The sequence below is a fragment of the Alligator mississippiensis genome, chromosome 3 (genome assembly GCF_030867095.1).
Source record: "Alligator mississippiensis isolate rAllMis1 chromosome 3, rAllMis1, whole genome shotgun sequence".
Taxonomy (NCBI): domain Eukaryota; kingdom Metazoa; phylum Chordata; order Crocodylia; family Alligatoridae; genus Alligator; species Alligator mississippiensis.
This window is the reverse complement of record NC_081826.1, coordinates 31,836,620-31,862,481: the sequence shown is the minus strand read 5'-3', so window position 1 is coordinate 31,862,481 and position 25,862 is coordinate 31,836,620. Positions and strand designations below refer to the sequence as shown.

The 25,862-nt window shown below is 44.4% G+C and overlaps 1 protein-coding gene across 1 annotated transcript; it reads right to left on the bottom strand.

The window, feature by feature from the left end:
* Positions 1–3,739: 3,739 nt before the first annotated feature.
* TMEM74 (transmembrane protein 74) lies at positions 3,740–11,175 on the bottom strand. The gene is made up of 2 exons (XM_059723809.1): positions 11,075–11,175; positions 3,740–10,464 (listed from the first exon to the last, which is right to left on the bottom strand). The coding sequence occupies exons 1-2, from the start codon at positions 11,089–11,091 to the stop codon at positions 9,486–9,488; spliced, it is 996 nt and encodes a 331-aa protein (XP_059579792.1). The 5' UTR covers positions 11,092–11,175; the 3' UTR covers positions 3,740–9,485.
* Positions 11,176–25,862: the final 14,687 nt, after the last annotated feature.

The window sequence follows — 25,862 nt, the reverse complement described above, 5'->3', positions numbered from 1 at the left end:
GGCAAGAGTGTATGAGAACTGAAGTTCATTTGGCAGGCTGCTCAACTCTTGAGGTCAGACTCTCTATTAATAATCTTCCTTCTTTTCAAAGCTATAGTTCCTCAGTCTGCTGGCAATAGGGCTTGAAAGGTCTATATGAACCACTTAAACAGCAGCCAGAAGCAGAAGCATTTCAGTACAATCCAGTATTGATTTTTTGTCTCTAACCCCTTTGTTACTAAAACTACTTTCAATGCTGTGTGCTGTGGGAATCTTGAAGTTTAAGTGAACATATTTCAAATCTCAATAACTGTGTTCTCATTTGATACTAGAGGCAAGTTAGAGTGAATGCATCCTCTAGGCTTCTCTGGCATCATGCTTTGGAAATTCAAAGAACAAAACAACATATGATGATGTACAGTGATTTGGCTTTGTTTATTTGCAGGACCCTTGATGTTGTCTGAGATTCGAAACATGGCATCTTTAAGTCAGTATGTGAAATATATTTGGCGTGGGTTCCACACAGGGGGTTAAGCAGAAAAACAGATAAAAAGCATAAGGCAGGCTTATCTGCATAATGAAATTACAGTGCGTTGTAATACGCTTTAACTAACACTAGGCTAAAGACTCAGGGTCTTCATATAGCTAATGGCTGCAGATGATCCAGATGTCTCATTACATCTATGTGGGAGTTCTTCATCTGTGTAACTGATGCCAACCACCTTGGTGTACAGAGAAGACACAGGCGTTGGACGCATTCTTTGAAAGAGTGGAAGAGGAGACTGACTTGCCTTTGAGACAGTGTACAGTGGAGTAGAGGAAAGGGTGACCTCGCTCTCTTCATGTATTCCTGTATCAGCATACCCACACATGAGGGAGAGAGAACATGAGCAGGCTTTGCAAAGTAGGAATTAAATGGAGAGTGGCAGGGCATGAGGGCAGTCTTGACTCTACTCTCACCAGGTCACTAGAGCTGAATCAGTGCAGGAGAAAAAACACAAAAAAGTTAAAGTAACTGGGTGCTTGGTAGAGAGCTGGTGTAAGGAAGGAGGGAGGGAGCCAAGGGAAAAATGTGACTTACTCTAATTGACTGTTTCTTCTTTGGGTAGCTCCTTTGATATGGAAAATACTTGATGTCCCTTACTGAAGAAAGGCATAAAATCTTGGTCTCCTCCTCCTTACTAATTTCTGATCAATACATTCAGAGGTTGCCCTTTTTCTTGTCATGCAAAGGATGAAAAGACAACAAACAGATATTGAACATAGTCACTTTCTTCCTACCAGTTTGCATTTCCCTTTTTCCTTTATATTATATTTTACCTTATATAAGGTAAACACACACACTCACATTTTCAGGCTTCAGCATGTCCTTACCAATTTCAGAAAGTCTCACTGAATGCACGGCAAGTCCCTGAAGAAAGCAATGCCAAAATGTTAGGAAAGCTACTTGGCATTATTTATATTTTAATGCAGTTATATTGATTAGCATGTCAGATGCTGCTTTATGCTTGATTTGAATTGAATTTCGTTTTCTTTTTCTTTTTCTTTTCTTTTTTTGAACTATAAAACCACCAACTCAAGCTCCCATTTCAATAGGCAGACTACAGTGGGAGAATCATGATTAAAAGACTTTATTTACATTTCTAACTGATCAATATCTTTTAGATACTTCTAATGGGAAGAATTGATTTTTCTCTCTACAAAAAAGGATTTAATCAATTTTGCTTCTGGAAATGTTTTATTCAACAATAGCTGAATTTCCTTGTGTACAAATCAGTCAAAGTAGAGCTATTATTGGAATAAAGAATCTTTCTGTGCTGATAAAGATATGCCTTTTATTATTGGAATAGAAGTCTATTGATTTTTTTTTTTGAAACATTAAAAGAGCTTACCATCATACAAACTCCTTGATGATATAAAGGAAAAATGTCATTAAAAATTCACTGCAAATTTTAGCAAGACATGATCTGGGTTGCTTTTGCTAGGAAGTGCATGTGGCTGGTGGTTGTTCTGAACTAAACTCAAATGACTGTTATATCAAAATTGCAAATATTTGAAAATTTTTTGTATTCAGCTATTTTGGAGGCAGCCTATGATCCACTTATTTCTTTAGCACTACACCTGCACTCAGGAGACCTGCATTCTCTTCTTAGCTCTGCACCTGGAAAGTGTCTCCATTATATATGTATGTAAGGGAAACGTTAGTTACTTCTTTTGCCAAGTCTTTGACATCTACTGATAGAAATCAGTCTAAGAGATAGGCATTACTATTATTATTCATGCTAAATAGCACGTTACTCCTTGATCAGTACTTGAGTAAGAATGGCAGAAACCAGCTACAGATTGTTGTCTCACATGTTGTCCAGCTGATTTCTGGAAGATCAGCTGAAGATTCTCTACTGCACATGAACAGGTAGAAGAATCTGCACATAAATTAGTAAAAACTTGTATGCATCTTATTGATACAGTGAGTCTGCAAAACTATTTCACTCTCTAAAGCCATGTTAAAGCTCAAATCTTCACAGTGAAAATCTAATAAATATGTGCACTCTTTGATCAAGTTTTCAGTACTTGGACCAAGTAAATAGAAATATTTCTGCTTCTAAAATAAATATGAACCAGATTACTTAAAAAAAAAATTTGTCTTGTCAGTTTTTATGAAAGGGATGCAAATTAAAAACACTAGCTGTTTCAATTAAACTTACAGAGGAAGAAGAAATGTCTCACTTCACAGCTGATTCCTGACCTTGATAGAAAGACACAAGTTCCATGTGATCTCACATATTACCTCAAAATGTTAAAAAGTAGGGTTCGAGAAAGAAGCAGTAGAAGTAAAATCTCAGCACTTATTTTAGGGAGCTTTCTAGATTTTTAAGCTGATAGATTTTCTTATCTATAATATTCTACTGTCTTAACTTCTTAACTGTCAAAAATGTACCTAGTGGGCTATATTTAATCCTAGTTCAATTTTCCTGCCATCTGCAAGGATGTAACAAAATGGGTTTTATACTGTCTAGAATAGTAGTACTGAAAACCCCCATAAGGGGTAGGCACTGTGCAAATGAGTAACAAAGGTCATCTTTTCCCCATCTTGGAAATGAAGTAGTGGCACTCCTATACTTTTACTAGAGTAAATGCTATACAACAGGGCTTCTAAGGACCCAAACTAGGTGTTCCTACCTTCCCTGATCCACAGAGCATTCTTAAAGCCTGCCTCCTAGATCAGACCCCACACAAAATCAGGAGGAAGGAGGTAGCAGCATTGGTCCTATGGTTAGAGCACTTGCCTGGGTTATGGGGAAAACTGGCACTTAACTCTGATGGGTGGAGTTTCAGTTTCACCCCCTCCTTCCCATTTCTTATTGACCAGCGTGGCAGCCCCTAGCTTAGCTATCTGATTTCCGTAAATCCCACTGGAGGTGCCTAACACTACCTGTGTTCTCTGTGCGTCGTCTACTAAAACTGGGCCCCGAATTCCAGGTGAGGATTCCACTAAGAAGCACGATCTCTAGGAGTTAAGATTGTATCGCTGAGCCAGAGTCCCCTTTCCAGAGTTGACTCTCTTTCCAGAGAAGTCATTAACATAACCCCTACTGACTTGAGTGGGTGGAGTCATTCTCTAAATAGATGTGAGGTGGTAGCAGGTTACTGAAAATAATCCTTATTACTGGATATGTTGTTTAGCAGTAAGAAGATACAACTACTCATATTGCCAAGTACATCTTAGCAAAGGAATAAGACAACAGTGATAACGACAGAATTAACTTTACATTGTTTTTTATTTTACACCTGTACAGAACACCATTACTATTATAATAAGGCATCAAATGCACTATTGAAAAGCTCACATTAACTGTAACATTTTGCCCTGTAGCAGTTCAAAATGCAGATTTACAAAATTAAATCAGTCATTTTCCCAGTTGGTAAACATTATTTACTACAGACAGAGTTTTAAAATAATTAAAAAGATTAAAAACTGTAAACATATTAAAACAGCAACAACCCAGAATGGCTTTCCAGGAGAGAGCTTAAAATGATTTTCTAGGCTTCAGGTCTAGCATTAGAGGATGGCAGTGAGAAAATAAGGCTGGCTGTCCCTGGGTAAACAGGGTGGTTACCAAAACTAAGTAACAGAACCGGAGATCATTTTATGATGGTCCTTGTTTTGCAATACTCCCAAGTAGGCTTTGGTCACAAGTTTCTAATTAAAGAAAGGAAAAAAACAACCCCAAATTACCCCTGTGGACAAATGGGTAAAACTAAGCTGCAGGTTAAATTCTAATTTTGATTATTCCTAAAGTCAGCTTCTGACCTGGACAACATCTGCAGGCCTGGCAGTAGTTGGAGAGTAAGAATCCCTTTAATAGCTTATGCAGACTACCTGGATCTTAGGTCTGGCCATGCAAGAGAGAACTGGTAAATGGGAAAGATCTGGGATTAGGTCAAGTCTTGTCCACAATTTAGCTTTTGACTGATCTGTCATTTAGTAGAGGGTGGTTGGCACATCCTGATTTATTATCCCAGTGCCTTCCAGTTTTACTCAGCCTCCTAGATCCAGCTGGGAAAATTTTGGTATACATGTAAAATGCCAGATTTATAAACACAAATAATGGAGGCTCCCACTGATCTTGGCAGAGTACGTGGGCAGCGATGGTAAACTTCCCCAGGCTGCCCCTTCTCTTCCATTAGCTCTGAGCAGGAGCACTTGAGTCACCTCTGCATAGGAAGGGGCAATTCATTCTTCATGCCATTTAATCCTTAAACTTTGCTGAGACTTTCTGCTTGGGGTTAGAGGTTATTTTTGTGATGTGAACATTTATCCACTGTGATGTGGATGTGAACATTTGGACTGAAACTACAAACTACTGGCCACCACCAGCCATCAGCGACAGGCTTTGGTCTCTAGCATGCTGTGCTTCATTAGAACCAGAGACCTAAAAGTGAAATGTTGTATTAGCCCATCATTCACTCCCTGCAGCCTGGGATTGAGAAGATGTCATAATACTTTATTTCCTACCCCAGGTGCTCTCCGCTCTTGAAAGCCTCACTTTCCCTTTTCTGTAGTAAACAATATTGTAAGAGAAAGAAACCATGTAAACTACATTAATTACGTTTTTGGATTTCCCACATTTTGCTGTGTAGACTGAGGCCATTTTATTAGCTTTTCTTCCTTAAAACATTTATGGAAACCCTGAGGATTCTTTAAAAACAGTTCACTCATGATTGGTGACAGGATTTTGCAAAGAGTCAGAAAACTTCTCACAAAATACAGTATGGAAAATATTCTCTTTCCCAGTGCTAACAACAAGCATTAAGGCATGCCATGGTTCTTATAACGGATTTGGAAACTTTATAGCCTCAGCTACTGTATTTTTGTGGCTATAAAAACATATTCCAATTTTACATGTAGGTATAATTAAAAAAAATAAAAACAGCAAATCTGAAAAATTACTAGCCTCTGCTTCAGACCTTTTCCAGTGTGATTAAAAATTTAGAGCAATTAATTTCCAACTACAGGCCTCACATCAGACTAAGTGTGATGCACTGCATGTGCCCATGGAGGCTAGCAAGTTTCTCCACCCATTCAACAAATGGTCGTAGGTTGAAAAAAGCCTGTTTAAGCTTTGCTGGATGGAGCTTCTCTGTAAATGTTAGCCTCTGTCCTAGGAAACTCAGACAGACAGAGGCTATGGAGATACAGTAGTCTTCTGCCTTACCTGCCTCCTATAGTGTGGTTTCATTGGGCTTCACACCTGGACATATAGAACTAAGTAAACCCACTAAAACACCACCATCCCTATGTAGTGGGCATCACACCCCAACTGTTAGAGGTGTAACCAGCAAAGGAATTTGGCACCCTGGGCGGAGAGGAATTTGCACCCAAGAGTGGAGAGAAGGGAAATGCCAAGTGCCAGAGAGTTTTACAGCATATGAACTGCTATTACAGCTGCTGCCAGGTGTGGGCTGATACAGCTGCAAAGCAGCCTCCCCACATGGGGCCACCATTCGGCCATCCCCTGTAAATCGGCATGCAGGGCTGGTGCTCTGCTCACCCATCCCTAGTTATGCTACTGCCAACCATGACTGAGAGGAAGCATTGTCTGAGTAGCATGCTGCTGCCAGTAAGGGCCAGTAGCAGACTGTCATCTACCTGGGGGAAAGGGTGGGCAGGGGAAAAATCTTCCCTACCCATATTACAGTTCTTTTTATCATCTCTGTTCATCATTCTTCTGGATTCAGATGGGCCAAAGCACCACCCCTTACATGGATGTAGAAGCTCTTTTTGATTTTTGAAATTTACTCCTGGTAAGAACTGGATTAATGATGGCACATCCACATGGCCACAGGAATGGCCCCTAAAACCAGTGTTTAGATGCTTACCCCAGTGAATCCCAGCCCTCACACACAAACACACACTTCTGGAACGTGGGCATGGTCCACTGTGCTCCTGTTACAATGGCCTTATATCTGTCCCCAAAACTACAAAACAACAATGAAGGAAATGACAGTCTGCATGCCATAACATTTTGAGTGGCATCTCTATTTCTGAGCCAACATTAAAGCACCAGAACAATACAACATTACTTACAAATAATGTAATATGAACAGTAGGAAAACAGGAATGAGTTCAGATCCTTCTGGCTGGCTGTAAGATGGCTACTGTGTCAGTCAGTGGGCCTTTAGGAAAGAGTGATATAGATGCCTTTGGTTGTCTAAATCTATTAACTGGGTAAACAGTGCTTCATAATCCTGTGTGAATGCAAGCACACAGGATTAACTGAACAAAAAAGGCTGACCCCAGCTCAACATCAAATACAAGTCCTTCATTTAACTCGTGATATGGAGCAGCCAGAGAGAAGGGTATAATGGACTTGTAGTGGATAATAGACTCCTCAGTGTTCTTCCTCAGGACTCCCTCCTTCCCACCATAACACAGGGTGTCGTTACTAAATCGACAGAATGTTAGCCGGTGCTGAAGTCCGAATATGCTGTGAGCAGTCTCTTGTTAAGGGTTAGGACTGTTTCTAGAGTGCTTCTTGCCTGCACAGCTCTGATTTGCCACTAAAGGGCTGGTGTGCATGGATGTAGCTAGGAGCCAGGACTCTATCCCTGCTCTGGGTGGAGAGGAGGCTGGGAGCAGTGCATCCAGGGGTGTTGAACTACAAATAGTTCATTTTATCTCTGTGGAGCAGACTGAAATTAGTCTAAAATGAGTTAGGTAGCACAGCCCAGAGTTAGCCCTGGTCTGAAGTGGCATAACATTGAAATGCTCAGAGGGCCCTTAGCACAAATTAATGAGCTTTAATGTGTGGATGCTTGCATTTTAAGTTGCCTTAGTTTGGTCTAGGTGTAACATGCAACTTCACCCATAAAGAGGTGAGAAGGAAGGGATCTGCAGTCTATTTATATTAACTGAAAAACACACTGCAATATTACAGAATTAAAAGAAAGAGCTAAGGTGGCAAGCTGCTTCCCAAACATACCTAATCAGAGCACAGTTCAAGTATAAAGAGTATCTTCTTATTCAGTTGTTTTGAGTCCCAAACTATTGAGTGTTCTTCTCAGAGTACCTCCTGCGCTTTAAAGTAGATGCTTATTTTCAACACCCTCTGCTAAAACAGCTTAGCTGTAGCTGTGGGCTACTCCGTCTTACAGAGTAGCAGTACTCATGATCTGGACTATTCATGCAAGGCTGAAGTGGAAATACTGACAGCCTGTACACCCTAGGTCTGAGGTAGGAAAGTCAAAACAACATTAGGTTTCAGCCTCAGATGAGAGGCTGATTCCTCTGATATGCATTCGAAATGCAAATAGATTTAAGAAGTGAGAATGACACTTATTTGAGGGGGTTTGTTATTTTAACAATAATTCACCATTTTTAAGCCAGTGGACCAGTGGATCTTGTCAGTGGATCAGAATGTGCCCAACTGGAGTAAATAAAAAAATTATATTGTTATATAACAGGGGTGACCAAACCTCCTAACGCTCTGCAGTAAACCAAAATCTCGACGTGGCCAAGGACTCTTGGACACACTCCCAGATATCACACCATACAGCACCCATACAGCATCCCAGCACAAATAATAGATTGCTGTTAGGTTAAGTTTCTTCAGAAGCCATAATGAAACTTTCCAGGAGCTTCATGTGGCTGGCAAGCTTCAGTCTAGCCGCCTCTACCATGTATGCTGTTTGTTTCTTTGTTATTTCCCCCAAACAAAAGATATAAAACACAACTATTATAGCCTTCCCCAGAAGATGGCTGACAATAGTTTCCTTTAGAGTTTAATTTTTTGGCCACTGCGCTACCCATGCCACTAATAATATCACCTATCTTTGACTTGCTATAGTATATGAACTCATTATCTGTCACTCAGTGGCTGGATACCTAACATTTCTCCCTGTGACATTGACTTTTTAAAGCAGCTGATAAAGAAATAGGCTGCTAACTGGAGTAGCACAGAAAGCTATTTTCTGACCCATGCAAAATGCAACACCTTGCTTTTTTCACTTCTTGGGAAATTGGAAGGGTTTGTAGCCATAATGGATACATCTGAAGAGGACAGATGATACGGACAACCTTAGAACACGCAGAGTCCTGCTCCCTCTTCTAAGGAGGTACTTTGTGAGAAAATTGTTCCATCTCCATCCTAGTTAAGTCTTCAGCATTTTTGAGACTCCAAAAAAGAGCTCAATAGATGTCAAGTTATGGCAGTGCAGTTCCCCTATCAGGACAGGTGTCCAGCATCTATCCACTAAACTAACTTCATAGGAGTTAGCAGCCATGGAAGTTAACATTCTTCCTAACACTACGGATTGTAATTGCAGTTGAACCAATGACCTAAAGAAGAAAGGCCCTTTATTTTACTATCAAAGCCTTGAGCCATTTAATCCACTGCCCATTACCCTTTATTCTATATTTTAATAATCATCATTAATTATGCTACTAGTTGGGCAGAAAAGATATTTGTGGTAAATGAATGCATGATGCACTCATGCCAGTCACAGCAAGAAAAGAGGGCAGCTTAAAAATGAAAGCATATAAAAAAAAGACTGTCATCCTTAATTAAATGTCAGTCTTGCAACTTGATTATTGGTCATATCCCTTAGCACATCTACCAAGTAGACTGTTAATAATCCTTGTGTAGGCTGATACAATAACAGCTTCTAGGGAGGCAGGATGTTAGTGTTCTGTGTTGGGGTGATCCCAGGAAAGACACTGAGGCGTATATTTTATAACAGGATAAAGGAGCATTTAAGGAACCTGGCAATCACAAATCTGTATTCGCTGCTTTCACCAGAAAGTGTATTTTATATTGATTATATTATCTCTTGCATGTTTTCCCTAAGAACAAGTATCCATATAATGGAAAAAATCAATTATAAACTTTAAAGGAAAACCTTTCCTGTCAGGCAAAAACTGCATCACTAGCTATCTTTAGCTGTCCTTGCTTTCCAAATAAAACTTCCTTTTCTGTACAAGTGCTGCCTGAGAAATCACGACTACACTAATTATCTATAGCCAGTGCATCCTCTTCCACTAATGATAACTCCAGTGTGTTATCATTGGGGCCCGATTTCATTCTGAAATTGAAAGACCCATACAGCTTTGCAGACTCCTTGGAGGATGCAAATCTATTCCTCCTGTACAGCTCCCCTTTCCACATAGACATCATTAATAAACTGGACAGCACCACGCCCCCCAGAGTTAAGAGACACAGACCTGCGATCACACACCTATCCAAGTGAGCTCCGATTCTAGCGCTCTCGTTCTCCAGTCTCTCCATCTCCCTGGCAGCTACAGTGTTAGGATCCACAGTCACATCTCTGGGTACCAAATAGGAAATAATCACTAGCAAAATTCCACTAACCAGGAACAAGATGGCACTAATGAACCCATAATCTATAGATTTCCCTGAGGCAGCTTCCGAGGCAGCGTCATCCTCGTCCTCAGAGATCAGAGAGGGAGAATCATGAACCCACTCAAGCGGGATCTCTCTGCAAGAACTGTCCTGAGGAGGGGGGTCCTGGCCCTGGCAGCAGCTGCTCACAACAGAAGGGGCGCTTTTTGGATGCTCCAGGTTGACATTTTCATCCACGGAAGTAAATGAGGTCTCTAGTTCCTGAGCACAGCAGCAGGCTCTCTTCTTGTCTGCCTCCTCTTCTCCATCCAGGGGAGCCGGGTGGCAGCAGGGCTGGGTGCTGCCCGATGCTTCCGGACACGGCCCAGAGGTGGAGGAGGTAGGAGCGGTGGGACCTGCTAGGGCTGCCCTCTGTGTGGACTTGCAGTGCCTCTCGCAGCAGAGAGCTGCCACTGCCGTGGCTGTTCTCGCGCTCCCATCGCCCCTACTGTGCGGCTCGTAGGGAGAGGCACGCAAGCTCCAGTCCACATTGTTGCACAGATCGGATCGCCTGCCCTCCTTGGCGAGGTACAGCAGCTCCATGCAAGCCATCGGAGGCTTCTCCCGCCAGCTGCGCTTCAGGACGCTGTCAATAACAACCAAGCGAGATCATGGCACGAGAGATGCTGATCACTGCACTCCTGGCTCGAACCCCTCTCTGGCCAGGCGGGGGGAGCCCACCGTGAAACCCTTAAACGCCTTCCCTGTGCCACGCATTGCTTTTCAGGCTGCAACAACAGGGGCGAGGGGGGACCCCCAACCTCAGGATGATGCATCAAAAAGGCAGCGGGAAGGTCACAGAACTATTCCAGGGGAAGCAGACTGATGCACATGAACTACACTGTGTTTGTTTGGCGATGGTTTGCATCCAGCCTTGGGAGCTCCGGTCCTCTGGCAGGTGCAGTCAGTCCCCACGAGGGGCTCCCCCGGCCACGCCAGCATCCCGCCAAAGCCCGGCGGAGAAGCCCCAGCACGGAGCCGGCCTCCCACCCCGCGTGGGTCGGGCAGCCCGGCCCGCGCCCCGCACCACGGATGCCCGCGGACCTCGAGGCCAAGCGCCCGGCCGCAGAGGCGACGTGCGCGGCCTCCCGGCGGCTCCTCGTGGCCGGAGCCCGCTGCAGCCCCTCGCAGCCCGCGCCCGGGGCAGAGCTGGCACCTCGCCCCGCGCCCGCGCCCGCGCCCGCACCCGCACCCACCTCTCGGGCTGTCGCATCCACCGGCCGCCCCGCGCCGCCCGGAGCCCCGCACGCTCCGCCGGGGCTGGGCGCTGGAGGCGGCGGCGGCGTGGGCAGGGCTGGGCTGGGCTGGGCTGGGCTGGGAGGGGCGCCCGGCCCGGGCAGGCATCCTGGGAGATGTAGTCTGCGGCACGTCCTCGCCATCCAGCCCCCAGCCCTCCTGCTCGGGCTGCCCGCGGCCCCCTCTCCTCGCGCTGAGCCGCGGGTCCCTTCCCACGGGTTTGGGGACAGCGAGGTTCGCAAAAGGACGGCGCCTTCACCAGTCCGACGTGGTGTCTTTGGGTGCAAGGGTCCGATCTGGGCGAGGGGTTTCTCCAGACCCACAAGAACCGGGGACTGCAGGAGCCCCATGGTCAGGCCAAACGCCAGCCGCTGCCAAGGTCCGGGCTGGCACCCTGGTGTCTTACATCTTACGAGCAAAAACAGCCTGCCTTTAAAATTGTATCTGAACTTAAAAGACCAGGAAGCCGAAGCATTTTTAAAAACCTTTCTCCACAGTGAAGCTTCGGCCTCCGGGTCTTTAAGTCTGTCCTGTTCAGATTCAGTTTTAAGGGCAGGTGCAGATATTATCCCTGGGCAAGGGGAGGAATTGGTTTGTTGTTGGAGGCCCAGGGAGAACGTAGTCCAAGGGGAGAAGGCAACAGCAATAGAAAGGACTGGAACGTGGGGCATCGGTGCACATAAACCACTTTGAAATTGGCTGAAACTGCTTTGAGATAAACCTGGTTTATCTCAAGGGTGCCATCCCTTGAGATAATGGAAAGCTCATGGAAAGCTATCCTTGCTGTTCCCAAACCCATGGGAAGGGACTTGAGGGCAGGGGGTGACTCGCGGCTTTGCCGGCTCGGCCCTGCTGCTTCCCTGAGCTCAGCGCGAGGAGAGCAGGGCCTTAGCAGACCCCGCTCCCGCTGCTGGGGAGTGGATGGTGAGGACCCACTGCAGACTACATCTCCCAGTATGTCTGCCCAGGCTGGGCACCCCTCCCAGCCCAGCCCAGCCTACACTAGTATCAGACTTAACCGATGTGGCTCAAACCAGTTTATGCAATGTATGTAAACCAGTTTGAGTTAGGAGCAGGGAAACAAAGTGAGCTGTACCTGCAGAAGTGGTCATGGGTGGGGGTATAACAGGGCAATTCCTAATCGTTATACATAACCAGTCTTTTCATTAGCCAACCAACCAGAGTTCCAGGAAGTCAGGAGGTTCAGGCATAGAGTGGTGATGACTAGGATTGCCAACCCTTCTGGATTGGCCAGGAGTCTACCGGAATCAGCATCGATCTCCCAGTGACTATTGAAAGTAATCTGAGAGATTGATATTGCGAACAGGTTGAACAGAATTAATGGCTTTACGTCACGTTAGAAAAAAAATCTCCCAGAATAGCTTCAATCAGAGTTGGCAACCCTAGTGATGACTCTAACCTCCTGCAAGATCCCTTGGAATCCATAGGGTCTTCAGGAGGACTCAAAGGGTGCTTCAACATGTGCATTTTAATATGCATTAGCCTATTTTAATGTGCATTAAAGCATCACTAAAAAACCTGTGCTTTTTGTTTAATGCTCATTAAAATAGGGTAATGCTCATTAAGCATCACTTAAAAACTGGACATTTATACATGTGCTCCAGGAGTTGCGGGGAGGGCACTTTAATGAGAGTGACTTCGAGAGCTGTCAAGTGTATCAGCATCCCCATGCTGAGAAATGTTGGCAGGGGCGCTTTAACTAAAGCTCTTCTAACACCCTTTAGTTAAAGTGCCCCCACTGCCATATTTCAGTGTGGGGTTGCTGATACACAGGACACTGGATTCTGCTGGAGTGCAGTAGTTACTACACTCCAGCAGACTCAATGAATTAATCTGCTCCAATGTGCTGTAATTACAGGCTGTCAGAGCAGCCTCCCTGCATGTGTATAGGAGCCATTTGCTCTCTAGTTAATGTGCATTAAGACAAGCTAGAGCACATTTTCCTAGTACCTCACAATGGAGGTACTAGGTTTAATTTGCATTAACTAAAGTGCATTAATGCATGTGTAAATGTGCTCAAAGACGTGCATGTTTAGATGTGGTATGGGACTCTTCAGCCTGGAGAACTGCAGGTTCAGGGGGGACCTGGTGGCAGACTATAAGTACTATAAGTACATAAGGGGTGTGCATCAGAATCTGGGGGAATACCTGTTCACCAGAGCTCCCCAGGGGATAACAAGGTCCAACAGTCACAAACTCCTGCAAGACCATTTTAGGCTGGACATAAGGACAAACTTCTTTGCTGTCCAAGCCCCCAAGGCCTGAGACAGACTCCCCCCAGAGGTGGTGCAAGCTCCTACTCTGGACACTTTCAAGAAACATTTAAATGTTTATTTTGCTGGGACCCTTTGATCCTAGCTGACTTCCTGCCCCTGGGGCAGGGGGCTGGACCAAATGATCTTACGAGGTCCTTTCCAGCCCTAATGTCTATGAAATCTATTAAATCTATGAAATCAAAGGCCTATGATGAAGAGTAGCAAACCCCCTCCTCCCCTATGAATGATTAGGCTAAAACAGTTGAAGGGGAATCTCTATGAACTTATCCTTCCCTGACTTGCCCTCTGTTCATGGATAAGGATGGTTTAGGCCACAGGCATCAAACAGTTCTACACTATGTTCCCCTGGAGACATGTTATAAATGTCTTTAGTGTTTTATTCTTTATCTTTTGAGGAAATGGTGTAAGGAAGGAACTATGGATTAAATGAAATGGCAAACTCTGCCCATGGAGCTGGTTGTAGCAACCTCGGGCATTTGTATAAACAGTGAAATGCACATCAGTAGTGCTGAGAAAATGGTGGTGGTGTGCTTTTGAACTAAAACACATAGAAGGTGTTTTAGGTCAGAAACACACTGCTGCCATTTTCTCAGTGCTGACGCACATTTCGCCATTTATACAGATGCATGTGACACAGCGCTAGGCTCATCAGCTTGCGTAAGGAGCAGACTCTATTAATTGAATCTGCTCAGATGCACTGGAGCAGACAAATGTACATGTATAAATGCTCTACGTGTCTGAAATGGGCGTGAAAATGCAAATAAAACATTTAAAGGAATGAAAGGGCCTATTAGGAAATTGTTCAAAGGCCTAAATTAACACACATATGAAGAGTGCCACACTTATTTTAGATTCATAGATTCATAGATTCATAGATGTTAGGGTCGGAAGGGACCTCAATAGATCATCAAGTCCGACCCCCTGCACAAGCAGGAAAGAGTGCTGGGTCTAGATGACCCCAGCTAGATACTCGTCTAACCTCCTCTTGAAGACCCCCAGGGTAGGGGAGAGCACCACCTCCCTTGGGAGCCCGTTCCAGACCTTGGCCACTCGAACTGTGAAGAAGTTCTTCCTAATGTCCAGTCTAAATCTGCTCTCTGCTAGCTTGTGGCCATTTAGGAGAGACTTTAAATTTTCATTTAGGGAGTAACAGGGTAGGTTTGTGCAGATATTGGGTATTGGCAAATTTCTGTATTGAAAGACTAGAATCTATTGCTTTTCCCTGATGGTTACAACTAGCTGGTGACATGGCCTGTGCACCTCAGAGGAGGAACTCGTGTTGGCCTCTCATGCAAACTGATCGGGGAGTGGCTATGTGGTAAGTAGGCTCAGGCTCTGTGTGCTTATTGTTAAGAGCTATTATAAAGAACTGTCAAAGCAAGCCATTTTTAGTGAACAATAAAAAGAGTTTTATTGGAACACGAACATGGGAACTAGGCAGCACATTCCTGAATGACAGCTACTACAGCAAAAGCAATTACCATCTTTTCTAGCATATCACACATACCCATATGTGCCTAGTTTTCAAAGACAGAATGAAGAAAAAATGATTTTTCTAGAGGCATGGCTAAATTCTGACTGCAAGGGATTTTACCACATGGCTGAATCCTGACTGGTGCCGTTCAAGTAAAAGCTAACTTTTTAACCCTCTTGCAGCCTCTGTTGAATTGGCAGCAGTTGTTGGCTGCTTAGCCAGAAGCTCTTGCCCATGAATGCCATGTGCCCCCAGAGGCTGGGGGGGCATGGCGAGCTCCCGCAGGCAGCAGCAGCGCTGTTGGTGGTGGGAGCATGGTGGCAGCAAGTGGGGAGCTCCCCCTACGCATCGCCAGTGCTCTTGCCAGTTCCACAGTGGCGGTGAATGGGTTAACTCTTTAGCTCTGACCCTGAAGAGTGAACTCTGACCCTCCTCCATGGGAAGCACCACAGCCATTTTACAGTGTCTCCATGCTTCCATTCCTCCACTCAAGCTTAGATAAATTAGCTCCCACACTTAAGACCATTTTGGAAGGCTGATTTTTGGGGAAAAGGTGCAAGCAATATGTGGATAAATGTGGCATTTTTTTTTTTTTGTATATAGATATAGATATTTCTGCTCTACCCTGTGGCCCCAAAAGGAGGTGGGAGTAAATGGAGCCCTTTTCTCTCTCATCTTGTCACGGCTCCCAGCTCCTGTTGAAGTGCACGTTACTTTGTCACTAGTCACTACTATCTCACAAAGCAAAGAGAATGTATGTTTCTCTGAAGCATAATTCCTTCTTAGTTCCTTTCCCGAGGTGAAGCATCTTTGCCACCCCATATACAAGATTTACCGGAAAGCCACATTTCAGTCAATGATGATGTGGTTTGATTTTCTCATCATGGGAGCTAGTAAAGAGTTAACAGTATTTCTTTTCTTTTTTTAAGAATATGTTATTGTTGCCAAAGCTCTGAGGTGTGGAGGTGGTAAAATGAATGCATAGCAACCCATATTCTGCAAACACAAATACAGCTGCTTAACAGATTAATCAAGCAGTGATGTGAAGTAAGCAACATTTGTCACAGAAAAAAGAAACAGAGTCTCAGAAGCTGGAGCAATGGACACATGATCAGAACATAGGACTGAAAGGGAACTCCTTGGTCATGGAGACAGTTCCCTGCTGTTGCAGTCACCGTCATCATATCATCCCTTTCGTGAACTCCTAATGATTATGATGGTAGCCTGATAATAGCACGGACCAAAACTCTGCGCTAGAGAGAACTCATGCTGGCAGAAGCAAGCTACTACTGCATCCAAATCCAAGAGACTGGCAATACATACAGGGACTCCCATTCTCCATTTTGGCTGATTTATGCTTAGTGCAAGAGTGTGGGAATGAGATAACTGTTTGAAATCCATCTGTGTGTCTTCTATATTCTCAGTCTTATAGTGGGCCTGACTACCCTTAATGATAAACACTACCCTTAGTGATAGTGACTCCGTATGAGGTGGAGTGCAGCATGCTGCAATTACGCTCCATCCCAGCATGCTGCTTGTGCAGGGACTCTGATGCATTGCTATAAGCATAGCCCATACAATGTCCTCATGGCAGAGGTATTTCCTCACATGGTGGTCCTACAAGGTCAGCGAAACATAAAGAGCCTGGTGCATGTAAAACCCAGCCTATAGCTTTCTGGTGGTTCTTTTTGCATTAGAATATGTACCTCATGCCATCAGGATTGTTAAATTGCCCAGGGAGAAAACAACAGGAAAATTTTAAAAACGATAAAAGAAATATTAAGACTTGCATGTAGGATTATCAAAAATATTTTAAAGAGCGTGAATGATCCTGAAGATGGAAAACATCTTTATATAAACTGCAAAAGAAGAAAATTATACCATTTTTGTGCTTTGAAGGAATCAGCACTCCAAAGATACCTAGCAAATATTTGGACATCTCTCGACTAAAAGAAACATCTAGCATTGCTTGCTGTTTAAAATACATTACTGTGACACATGTATTGATTCATAAAGGAAAAGTAGATAAAAAAGCAATTTAGTTCAACTTTGGTTGCCTTGCTAATGCATATCCAGATAAGCAAATAAAATCCACAAGCAAATTCCTATCTGAGGGGAAGGTGTGTGTGTGTGTGTGTGTGTGTGTGTGTGTGTGTGTGTGTGTGTGTGTGTGTGTGTGTGTGTAGAGAGTGGGGGAGAGAAGTATGTGACATGGTGCACCAGATCTGTCAAGGGGGAGTTAAATCCTTGCTAAGTGCTTCTGCTTCCCATGCCTGAGCAAATGACAACCCAGTTGGGATAATTAGGGCCTCAGATTGATGGCAAATGGGTTTATAGCTGGGCTCAGAATAGAGTAAATGGATTAAATCAGAAAGTACAAGAGACACGAAGGGATTAGGTACATAGAGACTCTGAAAATCTGAGCTGGTGTCTCTCTTCATCTTTAGGCACTGAATACCTTTAAAAAACCCAGGTCTTAAGAGAAGTAAGAAGAGGAAAGACATAAGAAGAGGAAAATAAATTGCTGAAGAGACTCCAAATTTGTGAAACAAAGGTCTGTTTTTGTTTGCTATAAGCAAGATGAGCTAGCTATTGACAGAAGCAGGACCGACCCTGAGACTGATAAGATAAGGCCTTCGGACCACCAGGCAGTTTAGGCATAAAAGGAGAGAAAGCCCCATGGAGTGGGAAATTAGCAGCAGGGAGCAGTGGCAGTGCTGCCATCCCTCCCCGCTGCCACAGCGACAAGCCCCACGGTGCAGGTCAGAGCTGGGCCATGATACACCCCTACCATAGCCAGAGCGGAGCCAGGCCACATGCCCTTCCCTCTGGGCAACCAGGTTGGGGTCACGCTGTGTCCCCTTCTCTCCCCCTCTGTGGGGCTGAGCCATGCCCCCCTCTCTCTGAGGTGTGGAGGTGGTAAAATGAATGCATAGCAACCCATATTCTGCAAACACAAATACAGCTGCTTAACAGATTAATCAAGCAGTGATGTGAAGTAAGCAACATTTGTCACAGAAAAATGTTGGGCCAGGTTGGGGCTGGGCCATGATCCCTCCCACCACAGGGTGGATCAGGGCTGGTCACAGACCTTCCTCCCCACAGGACCAAGCTGGACCAGCCCAAGCCGCCTTCCACCACACAGCTGGACCAGGGCCAAGCTGTGCCCTTCTGCCTCTGCACAGCCAGAAGTGAGACTCACTGGTTCATAGTTCCCAGGGTCAGTTCTGGAGCACTTTTTGTAGTGGAGTGTTATGCGGGCAACTCACCAGCCCTGTGGCACAGAGGCCATTTGTAGTGATATTTGTAGTGACGTATGATTGCCAGCAGTTCTGCAGTTTCACCTTTGAGATCCTTCAGAACTCCCAGGTGAATGCAATAAAACCTGACGCCAAGATTCATTTAGCTTCTCTGCTATGGCCCTATCATCCCTGCGTGCACCTTGTACACAGCTCATCCTATTTAAATGGGACTCTAAGAGTTCTGATTTATCCTCACCGTTACCTACTATCCCTTTCAAGAAGGTGTGGAATCTGAATGATGTCCCTCTGGGGTTGTGTCAATCCAACCTGGAAGCTCTTCTGCACCTGTCAGTTCTCCCCCAAACCTTTTACACTTTCCATTCCTTTCTGCTCTGTGCTTTTACAATGATTTTTGGCTATACTCTTCCCTTCCTTCAGGCTCTTCTTTCTGCTCTCAACAGCAACCCCAAATGCTCTTGCTCTGGTTGAATGTTTTTTTCTCATTGCTTCCTGTGGACATGAAAGTTGGTTCTGTCTACAGCTTCAAATAGCACTACATCATAAAATACTGCCACAAGAGCCATGCATTTCAGACCTATACACTAGAATATGACCTTACTAAGGTATACCAAGTAGTTCCTTGCACCCTAGCTGGAGTAGTGGCAGGGGCAGAAGTGGCAGCTGGGCCAGCTTTGGGAACAGCTGCCATTGTTGCACTCCCTCTAAGTTGGTGCCTGGGCCTGATGCCCTGGTCAAGCACCTGTAGTTACATTACTGTAAAATGACACTGCATTCATATGTATTTGACTCACCAAATACCACATGTAAACCTTTTATTTGATTCACCACACCTAAATATGTAAACAATTTCCCAGAAATTGCAAGTTTCCACATATGACCACCAATGGAAAACTGGCAGGCAGCTGAGAGGTGCAAAGGCCTCTGCAACACCTTTCAAGGTAAAGCTGCTGACCTAATATTAATAAGAGGTAGTCCATTTGCATATGGTCTGGGAGTGCTCCATACATCTCACTGGGGTGTTAGCTGTGTAGCAGAAAGCCCCCTTTTCCTCTCGCCTGCATTTGCTCTCCCCTCTTTAGATACGTTTCTCTTTTTCTACCTTTTCTTCCTTCCTCTCTCTTTCACTTTAAGATAAGGAATTGTGTTTTAAAATTTGTATGTGTGCATTTTGTATCTCCCCTTGTAGTTTGGTATTTTTATCTATTTGTGTGCCATGGCATTTGTAGCTTATATTTTATACTCCTCACCTTTCAACTTTCAACTAGATGTGTTTTAGTAAGTTATACATTGTAACAATGTTAACAAGGGCAGGAATCAAACTGTCCTTCTCTGTATCAGGCTGGCCCCTGAAAGAGCAAGTGAATCAGTGATTGAATGTGTAACAAGGTAGCAAGCAGCAATTAACACCTGGAAGCTGCAGATCAACCAAGGGAAGAACTCAACAGAAGACAATGTAACAACCGGGAAATCTCTAAAGTCACTGATCAAGGGCTAGAAGCCCTGGCCTGAGTTAATCAATGCCAGAGACCAACTTTTGGGCTGAATATCTCCAGATCAACTGCTCCCAGAGCACTATTCTAAATTCATCAATGGACTCCCAAACCTGCACGTACATGCGGACGACCCCTGGGACTGACAGATGTTGTCCAGTAGCCACCGAGGGGGGGAAAGTCCCACGAGGGTCAATGACCCCTGGATTGGGCAAATCTGAAAACTGGGGAGTCATAGATTCATAGATTCATAGATGTTAGGGTCGGAAGGGACCTCAATAGATCATCGAGTCCGACCCCCTGCATAAGCAGGAAAGAGCGCTGGGTCTAGATGACCCCAGCTAAATGCTCATCTAACCTCCTCTTGAAGACCCCCAGGGTAGGGGAGAGCACCACCTCCCTTGGGAGCCCGTTCCAGACCCTGGCCACTCGAACTGTGAAGAAGTTCTTCCTAATGTCCAATCTAAATCTGCTCTCTGCTAGCTTGTGGCCATTATTTCTTGTAACCCCCGGGGGCGCCTTGGTGAATAAATACTCACCAATACCCTTCTGTGCCCCTGTGATGAACTTATAGGCGGCCACAAGGTCGCCTCTCAACCTTCTCTTGCGGAGGCTGAAAAGATCCAGTTTCTCTAGTCTCTCCTCGTAGGGCTTGGTCTGCAGGCCCTTGACCGTACGAGTGACCCCTTCTCTGGACCCTCTCCAGGTTATCCGCATCCCTCTTGAAGTGTGGCGCCCAGAATTGCATGCAGTACTCCAACTGCGGTCTGACCAGCGCCTGATAGAGGGGAAGTATCACCTCCTTGGACCTATTCGTCATGCATCTGCTGATGCACGATAAAGTGCCATTGGCTTTTTTGATGGCTTTGTCACACTGCCGACTCCTGTTCATCTTGGAGTCCACTAGGACTCCAAGATCCCTTTCCACTTCCGTGCCACCCAGCAGGTCATTCCCTAGGCTGTAGGTGTGCTGGACATTTTTCCTCCCTAGGTGCAGCACTTCGCATTTCTCCTTGTTGAACTGCATTCTGTTGTTTTCTGCCCACTTGTCCAACCTGTCCAGGTCTGCTTGCAGAGTCACCAAAGTCTGCCAGGGACAGATAAAAGGCAGTGAAAAGTGACCCTCAGTGGCGCCCTCTTGATCTCCAACTCGACCAGACCTGTCCAGCCAGAAGGACCAGCCGGCGACCCCCTTCTGGAAGATAACACCACGCTGAAAGAAGCCTCAACGACAGACTCCAGTGCTTGTAGGATAGGTATACCTGACTCTGTAGCCTGCTACTGTGTGTGTGTGTGTGTGCATGTGTGCATGTGTGTGTGTGGGGGGACCAGCCCCAAGGTTTATGATTACAGTGTTTCAATCAGCCTAATAAACTAGAATTTTAAGGATCCTGAGTTGGACATTTGTAGCCAACAGCTGCAAGATTCACTTGGTAAGGGGCCTGAAAAACACCATTCCAGCAGATCATTGTGTGCATGACAGGAACAGAGTGCAGCATATCTCGAGTCACTTCACCCGAACAGGTATAAGTCTGTTGCTTGAGTCCCCCTTGGACCTCCCATGCCCTGAGGGAACAGATACTCCTATTATTTCTAACCACTGCAGCGGTGTTCACAGTTTTTGTCCTGCAAGCCAGATGAGGTCCCAGGACCTCATGCCACCTTTGTCTGGCCATTGCTTATCTGGGATCAGGCTCTGAGGCCTTGCATGACTTCTGTCCAGCTAGGAACGGCCCATGGGCTTCCCACAGATCTGTTGGGAATGCCTGCAGGCTGGGGATTGAGCACCCTGGTATGGAGTACAGACAAGGGGTGTGCCTGGGGCCTTAGATCTAGCTTTGGATGCTAGATGCCATGCACAGTCATGAGTGGCATGATTCACAGGAGAGATATTTTCATTACCATCACACTTCATCTCTGTGATTATTCAATAAATTCGTTATTAAATCAGCAGACTGAGTTTTAGGCAGGTGAATGTTTTACAGAGGTTGCAGAATGCAAATGATAGAATAGAGCAGGGTAAATGCGGTACCTAAAGACAAAATGTTAGGCAACATTATGAAGAAACACACCTAGAAATCATAGGCATTGCAAAGATAGCAATAAAAAAACCAGTAAGGAATTTACATTAAAGCAGCCTGAAGGGAATTTAAAGGACAATGATTGTGCAAAAAACAAGAGCTGGACATAATATCATGAAGTAATAGCTTGTCCCATAAATTACTTGTTTTTCTATACAATGATCCTGGAAAAATAAATGACTTACAGCAGCTATAATACTTCTTAAGCTTAGTACACATAAAACTATGGGTGAAAGGAGAAAATGAAGGCTGCAGTTTCTGACAAGCCAAGGACACACAGCTTTCAGTAAAATATATATTGCTGGTGACAGAATGAGGTTTTATAGGAATTATCAAGAATACTAGGCAAGAGGATTGTAGATGATCAGCAAAGTAGTGAATATTCTTAACAACAGCTGGAGCTGTGTTCATATTATAAAAGGTAATGCTGAAAATGTATTCAACTAAATCTATACTCAGGGAGCAAATGCTTAATAATACATAAAAACTACAGAAGGGTGATACCTTGTAGATTAGCTCATTAGGAGAGGCATGAGCTTTCATAGGCTGTAGTTTACGTCAATCCATAATATTTTCTCTTGCACAGGATATTTATACCTTGAGATTGCAAAACACCTTTAAACATTGGGAAATTTCCATTTTACAGCTGATGAAAAGGAGACAGTTCATGAGATTCATCAAAGGTCAAACACCAAGTCACCACCAGAGCTGGGACTAAAGACCAGGAGTAAGATCTTTTCCCCCACTCCTTTAGCTTGTCTCACATAAGATAAAGAAGCTAAAGTGATATAAAAGAGGGGTGGAGGTGGGAAGGGTGCCCAGCTTGAGGAGGATTCTCCACGCAGTAGTGGTGTTGTAGAAGGCAGCTGTAAGGGAACCCGTCTTCAGAGGCTTCTCTCACAGAACCTAGCACAGAGGCAGGGTTGAGGTTGGTAGGACCAGACTGAGATGGGTTGCAGCAGACAATTCTGGGGAGATTTTGGGCAGTGCTACAGCCCATAGGACAGCCCAAGGTTGCTGCTCTGTCTTAAACAAACCCTCAGGGATAAGATATACAAGTACACTCACCAGCTCTCAGCCAGTCCAGGATCAGAAGGGCACAAAGTGTAGATCCCAACGGAGATCCTTGGTCTTTTTGTGTTCCCTGCTGCATCTCTGTGCAGTGCAGAATTTCATCCCACATGTTTAATGCTGGCCCTATTGATGTTAGGAATTTTGCCACTGATTTCACTGAACCAGGATTTCACCCAAACCCATCTCACTGCCACTCCATTCCCCTGTCCACTGAATCTTGATAATATTCTAAAGTGGAAACATGCTGCTATGTTGAAGGCTGAAAACAAAAGAAAGAAAAGGGATGTAGTAAAGTAAAACTAGAGAAGCCAAGAAAAGGACATTTTAACCTAACATAGATCTTTATGATAGTTTTCCAAGGGAAATGGAAAAAGTCCTTCTTAAAATATTGAAAACTAGGTTAAGCAAAGTACTAGAAAATATACTGTAAAGGACTATCCTGTCCTGGTCAAGAAGTACAAGCTGCTAGAATATCCATTAGTTTTCCAACTTCGATGAGACCTATTTGTCTCTACTTGTCTGATTTTAAATGGGTGCAATCAGAATGTGTGTAAAAGCCAGTTTCTCTAATATTGCTGAGATAGCAAACGTATAAAAGTCCAGCCCACCCCCCGCATTTAGAAAACAGAATATGGGAGTGTTTATGCATGTCTCCCACTAAAATCAGTGTTAAACATGCAGATCAGAGCCTCATACAGAAATGAACATTCAAGTCATCCAATATTGCTAAGGTTAATTGAGTCTCTCTAATGTTAGTGTTTCTTGTCTTAATCTGAACTCTATCTTTTAAAGAAATATCTACAATTGTAGAGAACATGTTCTTTGAGTGTATCTACATGGCACAATGCAGTGCTTGGGTACTTCCCAAATAAGGTTATTCAGGCCACAGTATGCCTATGCTACTTCTGTAGTGCTCCAGATGATGGCTAGATAATGATATTTAGAGATTTTCTTTTAGGAATTGGCTTGTAGGTAAAGTAGATATAGCATTAGAACAATGGATCAAGGGAATGGCAAGAGTTAATTGGTTTATAAAAGCCTGTTGTCACAAAGTTTCCTTCAAGGTCCAGTGTGTCTGAAGCTAGCAGACAAACAGACTGGGAAATTTGCACATTGCTCCCTGAAAACCCATAACAAAGAAAGGCTTGCTGTGTTGGTGCCAGGTCACAGTGCAGGGCTGCAAAGGCCCTGGGATTTCTGGTTTTGGTAGATGGACCAAATTAGGAGGCCAGGCATGCCCAAATTATGACACTAGTAAGTGACCAAAATAAGCTGCTTGTATGTGATGGGTTTGTTGGAGCAAAGGAATATGCTGATAGAATAAAACATGGACAGCATGATGACCACAGGGAGACCAACCAACAACGCCTGGAAATGAAGTATCATCAGGAGGAAAGAATGCTAAAGGAAGGATTTAAGAGCAGCAAAAGGTCCCTGGGGGGGGAACCTGAGGCCACCATGGACAGAGGACACACCACCAAACTGTCTCACCTGCCCCACGGGGGGAGGTGGGCCTCAGCCCTCAACCTCCAAGACTGCTGACATTCAAGAAAGAACCACAGGGTGAAGTATGCATATTGGCCAGGCACACCTTTCCTCTGTGAACCCTGGAACTGGTAGATAAATAGAAGGGGGGCGGTATTTTGTTTGCCTTGCCTGCTATCACTGTGTATCGATAACATTTGCCTATTACCAAATGGAAGAAATCATTGTCAGTCTGAGGGTTTGAGTCCACCTGGAATAAGATATCTGGGTCATAAATTCGGTGCGAACACCAGAGAGTGAGGCCAAAAGCATGCCCTGCCTACCTACCCCACTCTGCATGTACCAAAAACCCAGAAATGGAGTATTGCACACACTGCTTCTCTTGAGCAAGTTGGAGATGGAGGCAGGTCTTGAGAGCAGAGGCAGGTGTGCTTCTCTGCTTCATGTATGGGTTTAGCATGTGCATAGTAGTGGGGATGGGCTTGGCATGCTGCAGGACATCATTCTTGACAGTCCTAGGAATACTTGGGGAGTTGTATACAAGTGGATTTGGGGGAATGATGGACTCTCAGCAAAGGGAAAATGCTCTTATCTTGGGAACATTTCCAAGTAGCTAGGAAGCCACTCAAAGGTGCTGAAATTTTTTAGTTTCTTTCCCAAAGGTGCTTTCCTGCAGGAGAGAACACAAAGGACTCTAGCAAGAGACAGTGCAGACTCACCCAAATTGTGAAAATGTTGCAGCAATCTTCACAGTAAGAGGACAACCAGAACTGAGTGGATTCTAGTTGGATCCTGTTTTCCCAGTATCTTCTAAATAATCATTAATCTGTAAACCGGGTTAGATGGTGGCACTTCCTGGAAGAGCCAGGCAAACAGTTCCCTTAAAAATGGAGACAGACCAGCAGAGAGAGATTTGGACTGCTGCTAGTCACAGATCCAAACTGTGGATGCAGTTTGGGCCTGGGTGAGGAAGCCAGCCAAGTGACTGTTGTCTGCAGGATATTAAAGTGATGGATTAGATGGGAGTTAGACAGCTCACTGCCACAATTCCCAGAAATTTGGCTGTCATTTTATTGTTGCTAACTTTTCCCAAGTATGTGTCTGTGCTCCCTTTCCGTTCATGAACAAGTATCTGTTTGCTCAGTGTCTCACATTGCTTTTGAGTGTAGAAAGTCTGTGGTAAGGGCATCTAGGGGTGTTTGGTTTCCCTATACCTCTGTGTGGGCTGAAGCAGGGGTTCATTGTTTGTCTAGAGGACCCTTAGATATATTGATGTTGGTTCTTTCTGCTGTTAGCAATCAGGCAGGGAGGTCATCTATAATTAGGTAATTGAATGTGTACTATTCTGTTCATCTTACTTCTGAGGCATTTATATACATTTGTTTATATATGATAGATAGATAGATAGATAGATAGATAGATAGATAGATAGATAGATAGATAGATAGATAGATAGATGAGATTTTTGAAGATACAAAGAAAACCTTGGGCAAACGGTCCTGGTACATGCTTGTGAACTCTCACAATACCATACATAATATGAACCAAGTAAATATATTTCCCAGATGGATTCACATGCTGGGT